This window comes from Coloeus monedula (assembly GCF_965178545.1).
Source record: "Coloeus monedula genome assembly, chromosome: 1".
Classification (NCBI taxonomy): domain Eukaryota; kingdom Metazoa; phylum Chordata; class Aves; order Passeriformes; family Corvidae; genus Coloeus; species Coloeus monedula.
The window spans coordinates 45,248,759-45,261,025 of record NC_138781.1 but is presented as its reverse complement, the minus strand read 5'-3'; the positions used below and the strand labels follow the sequence as shown (position 1 = coordinate 45,261,025).

The 12,267-nt window shown below is 38.7% G+C and overlaps 1 protein-coding gene across 3 annotated transcripts in view; it reads right to left on the bottom strand.

Moving 5' to 3' along the window:
* MYRIP (myosin VIIA and Rab interacting protein) overlaps positions 1 to 12,267 on the bottom strand; it is a 211,339-nt gene that overhangs the window by 15,501 nt on the left and 183,571 nt on the right. For all 3 annotated transcript variants that reach the window (XM_082295624.1, XM_082295625.1, XM_082295626.1), the window contains exon 12: positions 8,727 to 8,966. In XM_082295624.1, coding sequence (XP_082151750.1) covers positions 8,727 to 8,966 — 240 coding nt within the window. The remainder of the gene's footprint in view (positions 1 to 8,726; positions 8,967 to 12,267) is intronic.

Below are 12,267 nucleotides of genomic sequence, written 5' to 3'. Positions count from 1 at the left end.
ATCATGAGAAAGGAAGTGATTTTCCAAGAGGCAAAATATTATAGTCTAAGTTGGAAATTAAAATATTTACATCTTAAAATCCACGCAGGATTCTGATCTACACTGGACACAGACTGGTGACATTACACAACTGGAAGAATACTTTTTCTTTAAAGTCACCATTGATATTTTTACTAAATAAAATCAAGATAATTAAAAGATGATTAGAACTTATAGGACAAAATTAAGAGCAAGGAAAAAAGAAAAAGTTGAGAGGAGAAGTGTCTTGCTAATCTGACACAAAAAAAAGTGATTCTTATTTTATGACTGAGAGAATGATGTATGACATACTAAAAAAAGAAGGTATTTTAAAATACAAGATAAGCATATATTTGCTTGGGGAATATAATGAAAATCTTTTTAAATATGTGATCCTCATAAGCTGAGACTCAAATAGCACAGAATATGAAACCTCTTTCCGCCTAGAAGAATGATAAACAACAGTCAGTAACAGCAAAGTGAGAAAATATCTACTTACTGTACAAACTCTGCAATGAATTAAGGGTTTTGGTTATTTTTTAAATTGAGAACTTAGAAAGATTTTTGAAGACCATTATGGTCAGAACTTCCTTCCAAATTTCTTAATAGAGGTGAGTACATGAGAATAGCAAGATCATACACCTTATCTTTGTCTTCTGTTCTTCTTTACTGATAAAACCAAATTTTCATCACAAGGCCAAACAAGGGAGCCAGTCTGCCCCACGTGTTAACTGTGATTATAAAAGAATTTTCTGCACCGATTATTGATTGTGGCCAGAAGGTATGATTTTCCAGGCCTGATATTTCCAGGAAAACGTTCTGAGTTTGAGAATGTTGGTTGGGAAATGTGGAAACCCTCAATATCACGTTATGGCATCTCTTACTACATAAGAGATGTAAGAAGACACAAACAAAACAAAGCTTTCTCACCTGCTGCAATACAGTGGATAAAAACTGCAGCTTTAAATGAAGATCAAAAGCCTTTTGTTTTTCCTAGATAGTGGGAAGCAGTTAAATAAAAAGGCAGAAAAGTTATATTGACAGCTATAGAGGTTAACATTTATTTAGGTTCAGACTTAATGGAAGTTTAGGATAAACAGCAAGGATAAAGAAACTACCAAGATTAAAATGCCATAAAATTCAGATTTTACATTTATTACTAAAACATTTAAAATAAAGCAATGCCTAATTTTAATATTTTTAATAGACCTCATTGAGACAGATATTGCAAATCACATACAATTTTTTATAAAATGAAATAGAGAGAAAATACTATTTCTACCATCACAAGAAGTGTCACTAAGAATGGAAAAATACTTTTGCAGTGGTGTTAAGAAGAAGAAAAGCCATCTAGCTTCACTTTTGGAGTGTACATGGCTGCAGTTTGGACACAGTTACCAAAGAGTCTGTACCTCGCTTATGCCACAGTCAGATGCCCACGTAGGAAACACCTGGGCTAAATTAAGTAAGATGTCGTACGCCAAATCACTTCCTACTGTTTACTGCTGTCCCTCTCCTGGCCTCACTGTCCCAAAACAAACAAGTAAAACCCTTCATAGTACAAGTCTCCAGTGACCAGCCAGTAGGTTTACAGTAATCCCCCTAATTTCCTTAGGCCTGTTTAAACTAAACTGGCTGGTTTTGCCTGGAAGTAATGACAAAACCACAGCTGCCCTGTTGGCTGTGCTGTGACAAAAGTATCTTCCAGCTGAGGAGCAGCATTTCCTTGAAACTCTTCCAGCTAGATCTGAAAGAGCTCAGTTTTCACTGCCAAGTCTCTGGGCAGCTTACAAAAGCAGACAAAATAGTTATAAAAATTAGTCTATTTTCCCACCATTTTGCTCTAGCAGCTTACACTAATATTCACTGATTTTCTGCAACTGTATCTGTAAAATAGCTTGGACATTTTCTCCCTAAGTAAATAAATCTTTGGTGAGGAGAGAACTGAAGGAGATCCCCCTTGCACGCACACTGGACAGAGCTGGCTTGCATGTAAGTGTCAAAACTGAGACTATGAGAAAAAAAGCTGTTTACAAAGATGCTGCATTCCCCATGTGAAGCCAGCTGAAGTGTCACCTCTTCTGCACTTCACCAGTAGATCTAACAGGGCTTTGATTCAGTTGCTTAAACACAGGTAGATAAAGTGCATTTTGAAACAGCTTGAAGTATGTGAGGAATTTGAAACAACCCTGACAGATATAACATGGACCTGGGAGATTCATGTTTCTTTTGGACTAGCAGCCTAAGGCCCTGTGGGACACTCTAAGATATCTCAGATGGTCTATCTACATCCATATTTATGCAACTGTATTGACCCCAGAAAGTGACAGAATTGGAGGTACACAAACATCACTGCTCACTTTCGAAAACTTTGAAAAATAGATGTTTATGGTCTTGATGCTTCAAACAGAAGACTCAGATTTTGACAAAACAAACAGGATCAGCTTGATATTTCATACTAAAGACTGATTAATAGCAAATACATAGTAGAAATACCTTGAATGGGAATTTTTTCCAGCAAACCACTTAAACTTCAGTTTAAAACTGAACATATACTTGACTGCTTTGTTAAATTGAGAACTTAAAACTTTGGATCCATTAGCTCAATGTGAAGATTATTGTTTTATACCTCTTTTCACCTTCCCTAAACAAAATCTCTTTTTCTCTGCTGTCATTCAAAATCCTCTGCATAGAATATCTGCAGTTCATAAACCTTAAAGATCACTTTTTACAATGCTGCTGACATTAGGTTTTCAATCCAGGACTTTGGGAGACTGCCCAGATTAATTAACATAATCTTAAAATCAATGATCCATGAAAACACAAAAATTAGTCTGAGCATCTTGCACACAAAAATGTGAAGCAACAGACACACAAATATCTTCCAAGCTATTAATCCAGGAAGTTGCCATTGTACTACACTGTTCAGCATTACTACCATAACAGCAGCAATGTAGCAAAACTACTGCACTTATGCTGTTTTCTTGCCCAAGTGATCCACGTGGTTCTGAGTCCTTTAGAAACTTTTACTCAGAGACTTCTAAAGCTTTCAGGCATATGAAGCTGGATGGCACTTTCCTATTAACCCCAGCCTGAACCAACACACCAGCCAAAACACCCAGGAGTTCAGGCAAGATAATGATCACAAAAACTATGACATCATCTTCTGTGAGGACAGTGCCTGCACCAGCACAAATGCCTACAGAAGCCCAGCCACCAGAAGACACAGGCTCACTCTTGGTATTACAGCACTGCAGTTTCAGCATCCCAGCCATCCCTGCCGTGATGCTTCAGGAGGTCTGTGATACACAGGAGGGATTCACTGACCCCATCAATGAACTGTCCAATGCCATTGTCCAGCTCCATCAAGGCTGTGAGCAGATGTCTCTCCATTGACTGAGTCCAGTGAGCCCCATGCTTGCCTGACCTCCTTACTGAGCCCTTACTGGCCACCCCCTCCAAGGCCAGCCCTGAGCACAGCCACCAGCATACACACATCAGGGAGCTGGCTCTCTCTTCTGCAGTAACATGCACCCATGGCTACTCCTCTTGCTAAAAAAAGAGGCCAGGCAGATTTTCTAACAAGTGTCAATCTCATTATACCAGTAGTTGAACAGTACTAGTTTACCTGGCGAAAAAGCAAGATGTACTCTCTTGAAACAAATAATACAGGCCTCTGGCAAAAATCCACATAAAAATGTTACTTGTAGTACATGCTTTCCCCAAAATAAAGCTTTATAAAACTTAAGAAGAATAAAATTATTCCAGAGGATGGAAGCATAAATATTTAATGAAAAGATTATTTATGCTGTTATTCATACTGTCAAGAGACTGGGGAGGTTTCACTTAGGAAACAGGATCCTGCTGTGCTACTTAACAAACTCACTTAGAGGTTGCCATTCAGAAAAAGAGCTACTGTGTCACGTAATGTCAACAGACAACAGAAGAATTTAAACAGTTACTAAGCCTTGGTTGTAAGATCCTCTGAGCAGAAGTAAATGCATAAAGGGATGTAAAGAAATTCCTTAAGCACACAGCACATTGCATCAAACTAATGCAAAGAGAAGAGAAACTCCACGTTACTATGGAAGTTTAACTTGCTCATTTGTATATCTTAAGCAAGTTGTAGTACTAAGTAGAAGAGAAAAAAAGAAAAAACACAAGTAAGGTTTTAACAACTATTTCAGTTTTTATGCCCTGTGGGCAATTTGAAAAAATGGCAGGGGCTAATCTGTTTTTTAACATAATCTCTATAGTTTCTGATAAAGTGGTCACAAAGATAGACTGCATTCGAAATGCAGCCTGCCAAAATCATCTTCTGGAATATAATTCTGGCATATACCATGAAATAAAGACCCAGTCAATTTATCTTCATGAAAGCATTAAAAGAGAAGGAGAATGGACAGAGGAGAGTATGAAGTAAATACATCCCATTCATCATGCTTGCCACTCTCAGTGTCAGTACCAGTAAGATACTTCCGAGGGAATTTACATTTTGCTTTTTTCTTTTGGCATTCATTTAGGGTTTGGGGAGTAAAGCAAAAACTAAACAACCAATCAAAAAAAAAAAAAAAAAAGAGCAAGACAGAAAGAATTGTGCAAATCATTGTGCTAGTACAAAATGTTTCACTAAGACAACAGTTGCACAATTTGAGTTTTGGTTTGTTCACACCTGAAGTTTAGAGGGGCTGAAGGCCAACTCTACCCTCAGTGTGGCTTTTGGTGAAAACCATGGCCTTTCACAGTGCAACTAAGACAAATGGACTTTTCAGGGCTCTGCATCCACCCAAAAGACCATGAACTACTTCTGCAGCTTAATAAGCACAAAACATTTTCCATAAAAACAAGTCTGCTACAGGATTATGTTTGTTTTAAAATGAGAGCTGTGAATCTCCACAAGACCATTTTAGGCAACCACAAACTGAGTAATAATGAAAATGAGGGTGCTGAAAATCTAAGATGATTTAAGTTCAAGTCACAAAATTAACTCATGTTAATTAATACCCACCTAAATCCTCAGGCATCCCAGATGGACTAAATAATTAACTTAAAGGTTGTCATATTCAAACTTGCATCTTGAAGGCTGACATACCACTCAAGAGCTCAGTTTGAAGTTGAGAACTGAGAATCCATAAATGCCAAACAACTTCAGCTAATTCTCCATTAAAGATAATTTTTACCACTGCTTCAGATCTTAATATATTAAATACCCTTTTAAAAGCATCAGTTCAACATCTGATTACATGAGATTCCCAGTTGCCATTAAAAAGAGAATTCCAGGTTTTTAAAGGTACAGACAGGTGCAGGTCAGATTTTCATAAACACCAGGTACTTAATTTCCAGTAATTCAAAAACAATACGTGTTTTTTTAAGTCTTATTCCATGATCAGGTGTACGAGAACAAAAAATTCCCAGCAATTTAAAGTTGCTAAAGTGTTCCAGAATAAACTTATGAGAACAGAAGATTAAAGGCTAACAAAGACAAGCAGTGTGGCTAAAATATAAGCAAGATGGCTAAGGTGCAGTATTTATGTTCAGGAACAAAAAGTAGAATCTAGGCACTCCAGCTCTCATTTTAATGGTGCAGAATTAATGCTTCTGTATATTTAGTTTGGAACCTGATGCCCAGGTCAGGAGGCTGACTCTGACCAATAAAGTTGACTGCTAGTCTGAAAGATCTGTAAATCCCTACAAGTGCATTCTCTAATAATCAGTCTATTTAAAGAGACAGCATACTGGGACTTCTAGCTTTGAAGGTATCTAAAATTACTGGTTGCCTGAAAATAGGTTTTCTATGCCTGTCTTTCACATGCCATCCTAAAGTTAGTGCATATTTTATGAGTTTAGGTGTCTTCATATTTTAGACTGCCACAGCCACAGCCGGGGTTATACGCTGTCATCTTCAGTATTTCCTTGTAAGATGTTGGCCAGCCAGTTTTCCAGAGAGAAGGCACATGTCAGAAAATTTTAAAGTACCTTTAAGGACAACTGTCAAGAATAAGAATGAGAACAGTGTGCTTGTTTCTCTACAGCTGGAGAAGGTTCCCCTGCCAATTCTCTTGAAGTCTAGACGATGAAGAGTACTGGAGTATTCTGGTTTTTTTATTATAGACAAGAAGATTATATTCTATGACCATTAATGATGAGAACTTTTTTATCCAAACCAAATAAAGGATTAGGAACTCCAAGCATTCCCTTTTTGCTGAACATGGCAAGCCCCTTCTTTTTTTAAACTTTAGATAATTTTACTGAGGAAAAAACCATTAATCTTTGCTTTATTTTAAATAACTGACATACAAATGTTAAAGAAATAACACAATTAGGAGAGGAAAAAACAACCAATATTACTTTGTAGAGGCATGTAGATGAATAAATACACCAACAACATACATTCACCATTTTCTGTGCTCAGTTCTCTATATAGGAGCATTTCAGAAAGTCCTCTTTACACCCTTTAATTCTGGATTTCAATTGCATAATGTTGTAACCCCAGCTAGGCCATATATGCTGTTGAATAATGTGATATTGCTGTTTTGTCTTTACAAACCAGAGAAAAACAAATTAAATGCTGCTAACAAGCACTGACAATAAAGCCTTCATGTGATTTCTTTGGAAAGGTTGTGTATACATCACAGAGGTATTTGCATACATGGTAACAGAGGTACTTACACTCCCGTGTAGTCCATGGCTAAATAACTCCGAATCAGAGAGTCACAGGCTCGTTGTATTTGAAAAGGACCCCTGGGGATCACCTAGTCTAACACTTCTGCTCAAAGCACAGTCAACTAGACCAGGTTGCCCAAGGTCATGTCCAGTCAGATTTTGATTATATCCAAGGACATAGACTGTACAATCTTTCTGGGAAACCTATTCCAGTATTTAAGCACCATCACAGTGGAAAAAGCTTTTCATTTGGATGTAATTCTTTGTATTTCAGTTTGCACCCACTGCTTTCATTCCTGTCAGTGGAAAGAGTTCTATTCCCACTTTATTTCCCACATCAAACACGCCTCACTCTCCCCCATCAGGTATTTAAACACAGTGAAGAGATTCTCCCAAGCCTTCTCTTCTTTCCTTGGATAGACAATGCCAGCTCTCTCCTATGACAGATGTCCCAGTTTTTTAATCATCTCTGTGGCCCTTCACTGGACTTACTTCAGTGTGTCCATGGGTTCCTTGTACTGGGGAGCCCAGACAAGGACACAGCACTCCAGAAACGGCCTCACCAATATTGAATAGAGTTGCATGAGTTAATAGTTTCCCAGGTGCAGGACTTTGCTTTGACTGCTAGAAGCCTTTTTAAAGCCAAAATAAACAATATTCATAGCTCTGAATGTCTCAGATTGCCATGATCTTTCAAAGATGAACCTCACAATGGCATGGGCCAATTCCCTCAGGTCTCAGAAGTGCATCCCCATCAGACCCCATGCACATGGGCACATCCTGTTTTTTGAAATATTTGCTAATCTGATCTTCCTCTACCAAGGATAAGTCTTCACTGCTCCAAGCTTTCCCATAGGTCTCAGGGGCCTGGGATTGTTAAGGGAAAATCTTAACTGTAAACTGAGGTGAAAACAATGTTGTGTAACAGCCTTTTTCATGTTCTGTGTCACCAGGTCACTGCAGTAGTGAGCCCAGCTTTCCCTCATCTGCCTTTTGCTGCTGATAGACCTGCAGAAGACTTTATTTCCCTTTTTGTCTCTTGACAGATTCAACTCCAGATGGGATCTGGCTTTTGTGACACTGTTCCTGCACACTTGGACAGCATCTCTATCATGTGCCTGGATAACTTGATCCTGTTTTCACCTCCCAGTGTATTATATCAGTTCTTTGTATCATTTGAACAAAACACCTTCCAAATGACAACAAATAGATTTTCTTTAGAGAGTTGTCCATGTCCCTTGTCAAAGCAGACCTGCTATGCAGGCAATACCCGAAAAGGCAAGTCAAGATACGCAGCAGACTAGAACAAGCCTAAGTGGATCTAAGGAATAAGTGTGCTTGACTGGCAAGGGGCAGGACTGGAATCCTGTAGCACCAAATTCAAGCACACCACATGATCTGAAGAGAAATTCAGGGGCAGAAAGGGAGAAGAGGAGGTGGTAAATCCTGTAGAGTGACACTGAAATCTGGTATCTCATTGTAAGGGTGAAATGGCACAAATGAGGGACCTCAGGCACTATCAGAAAAGACACCAAATTTCAGTTTCATTAGAAAATGTTACTACTCTCAGAAGCCTATTAGCTGACAGAGTAACAGGGTTGGAAAGCTTTAAAGAAACAGTAAATATTTTGATAGAGATGCCAAAGAACAATCTATGTCATCAGCATGAACTAGATGATACAAAAAGGAGAGGAGCAACTAAAAGGATGGAAAAAACCACTTAAACTGTCTGGTTAGCAAGGACAAGAAAAGAAAAACTGGACATGTTTTTAAATCAAAAAGTATAACTCCATTAATATTACCCAGTTAACAGTTTTGTTGCACAAGCTAAGTTCCCCACTTGAAATTGATGCTGTAGGCTGCCTGTTTCTCACAGAGAGGAACACACACCTTAACTGAACTTTTAGCTACACAAGGGGTTCAGGGTGGTATAAAGGACCTCAGGTTTCTTTTAGCAACTGTGTGCAGTTTTCTAGCCCGAATGTTCTCTTTTTGGATGCTAACTCTTACAGTACTATTTCCACTCCTTTAGAATGACCACTTACCTTCTTTAACTCTTCCTGAATACTTCTGCCATTTTCCTCTGAAGACAAACTCTCCTTCTGGTTTTCCGGATCTACTCCAGGTTCTGACTCTTGTTCTTCACCAGATGATGTTTCCTTGTCACTCATTTTAGCAGCAAGCTGAAATAACCTGGATTTAAGCTCATCCTCCATAAGTTCAGGCTTGACATCGTGGTGCTGATCCTCATTGCTTATATCTGTTTCTGATAAATCATCAAAATCCTACAATGAAATTAGAAAAGAACATATAATTCCTGCATAGGCACAGAAAGAAAAACAGCTTCCTAGAAAACTATAGGTACGATTACTCCACAGGGAAGCTAAAAAGAAAGCACACTAAGTGTTCTGATAAAAAAGGAATGCCAATAAACCAACACTTGCTGGATTATAGTCATCATTCCTGCTTATTTTCATATTACCTAAAAAGGAACTATCAGAATCATTATGTATCTGTGTGCAACTAATAAAATATGCCTACGTGGCATTTCCAATTCCCAGCACTGCCATCCCTCACAGGCACACTGCAGATAAAAGTGACGTGTGGGAATGAAATAACCTGTAACCGGGCAGCTGTGTTCAGCTTTCAGTTGTAAGCTGTGCTTGCATTCCCTGACTGCTTGGTCTTGAGCATTATCCATGTTTTTCTTAATGACTGCTGGAAACAACTTTTGAAAAACTTCTCTTTTGTTACATGATGTTGCTTAAGACTGTCAGCTTTCCCAGTGATTATTTGCATGGGTGGATCCTCTACAGAGCTGATTATTTTCCAAATGCCAACCTCCTTGGAAGAAGTTAAATCTTCAGGAGCACCTTCTTTTCTGACTCTGATTCTTAAAAGTGGAAAACACTTACAGGGTCAGTTAAGAACAGTGGGTATTACAGACTTGACCGTAAGTCCCTCACTTTGGAAGCTGAAGAGTAGAAAAGCAAAGTCTCTGCAATTTTGTTTAGCTGGGTGCCTGCCCAGCATTTAATAAGGAGGAAAGGGGATAGTTTTGTCAGCCCTTGCTGACAAAATCTGAGAATATTTCACAGTTGTTCTAAAAACTAATCCCCAGGTGGATATCAATTCATTTTCTGGATCTGTGCTGTCTGATTAGGACCCAATTTGCCCTACAGTCCCTGGAGAGAGACAGGCATATCCCAGAGCAGCCAGTTTCACCTATAATGCTAACTGCCTTCTGGAAATGTTCTCTCCCTGCTGACTGCTGAGAGAAATTTTTGAATCATTAGATAGTTTGTTCGGTGCTTCAGCCAAGTCCAAGAAATAAGATGGAATTAGGTGAGTTAAAAAGTGTCAGATACTTTGAAATGGAGCATAATTGTGCAAAAACACCCAGAAGGAGGCTATGAAGAATTCAGCCTGGGACCAGAGTGGTAGGCACATCTCAGCAGGTCTAGGAGGATGATTTGGAGCAATTCTCAGAGAGGAAATTATTCCTGTCTTCCTTAGGCTCTCGTACTGTGACAAGACCAGACACTGCGAGAGAGACTAAAATCTGTGTTCTCTCGCCCATTCATTGGGAAATCCATCAACAGGAGCAGCTGTAGCAGCACTGTTTACGGATGAACCAATGACTCCAGTTCTCACAGGAAATGTTAACTCTGCCCACTCCCTCACAAACCCTACCCACCTAACTGCTTTTAATGGATTGACACATCATGTTCATAATGTCAGTTCTCACCTCTCACACAGTCAACTGCACTGTACTGTTCAGCACTTTCACAGTGTTCTGGACAATTTTTGTCTGCAGTTATTTGCAATTCAATCAATTACACAACCAAATTATTGCTTTATAGTTCATCTTCAGGATGCAGAAGGCCCTTTTTGGAAAATCAGGATTTGAAGAAACAATAGAACTTTGAAAGCTACAACAGAAGGGGAACCATGGGTTTATGCTGAAACTCTTTTCCCAAACAATCAATTTTTGCAGACTAAAAAGAAGCTTTTTCTGCTAAAAAGCTGTTCAATGATCAAGAACACGATTTCAAATCAGTGTGTTTTCACTTCAGTTCTATAATATGATACACTCTAACACACATGCAAAAGACTGTGTATTTCAGCTTTTTAATTAAAAAACTCTATTTTTATAATAATAATGGTTGTTATAATTATTTTTATAATCACAATGGTGCTTCCTCTAATTGTAAGAAGAGATTTTTTTTAGACATATCTTGCATATCACTCAACAGCTCAGTACAAGTATCAGTATTACACCCCAAGCAACAATCTCCTAATGACCAATACTCACAAATCACTAAACTACTATATAAAAAATCTGAAAGCTGTTGCTGAATCAATCAGTCCATCAATTTGTACCCAGGAAAGAAAAAAGCATAATTTATGTGATATACAGAATAGAAAGCACAGTTAGATTGTGCTCTTGTATTTTATGAGAATACAGTTTAGTGAAGATACATCTCATTAAAACTGAGCTATTTACAGCTAGGTATCTAGTCTAAGCCAATTACTGGAATCCCTCTTTACCTAAATTACCTCCATTTATTTAATCGGTACCTCCAAAAACCTCCTCTCATATACCAAAACACCTGGTTTAGGATTACAGTTCTGCACTAAGGGTGTGGGCTTCCTCTAGCAGCATTGATGCAGATTGAGCATGGTTTACCTTGAGGTCAAGTCTGCAAGGAAAAGAAGAAAATCCCATTCTATGCAGACATTTGAGCAGATCAAGCTTGTAAAGACAAGAATTTGGTATTCTTGTTTAAGTAAGCTTATAGGCATTTATATAAAATCTAGTGGAGCAGAGAGGGAGGCTGGCAGTCCAGAGTGGTGGATTTTCCCACCTCCTCACTGCTGTACCAACATACTGACAGACTTCACTGTGCAGCAGGACATGTATGAGTCCTCTGGCGGCTTCTTACATAGATCTGCTTAGCTTTAACTGCCTAGCAGCTTTATTGGAGCAGCAATGCACATATACACCCATGGAAAGCACCACTAGTTAATCTAAAGAATCCATACTGACAACAGCAGTATGACAACGTCTCTCGATCCTGAAAAAATACCAGTCTTCATAGGATCACACATGGCAGCAACTTAAAGATGTTTTTGCTAGGTCTGCCAGCACAGATGAAAGTTATGAGCTGTCTTGGTCATCCGAGGGTCCCACTCTGCGTTAGCTAAATCTGTGTTTTGAATGCACATTGTTTCTTGGGGGAGGACTCATCTTGAGAATATTGACTGTATTACAGCTGGGCTCAGGTATGCCTATTACCCTCTTTTTAGCTTTCCAACCTCCTTAAAATGAGCAGGTGGATTATCTACATTTGCAAGAGCTGCTAATTCCTGTGCACATGCAGAGATAATGGTACCTGACACTGCTGCACTTCGTGGTTTCTGTTAACAGTAGGCTGTTTGACTCGTGTGTTGGGCTTTTCAGATAGTGGCAGCAAACTATTTGTGAGGAGATTATACCTCTTTCATGGACTGACAAGTTAAAAAATGCATGGGCAGCCATGACAACAAAAAAATAAATAAATTGAAAGGTACTACTATTAATAC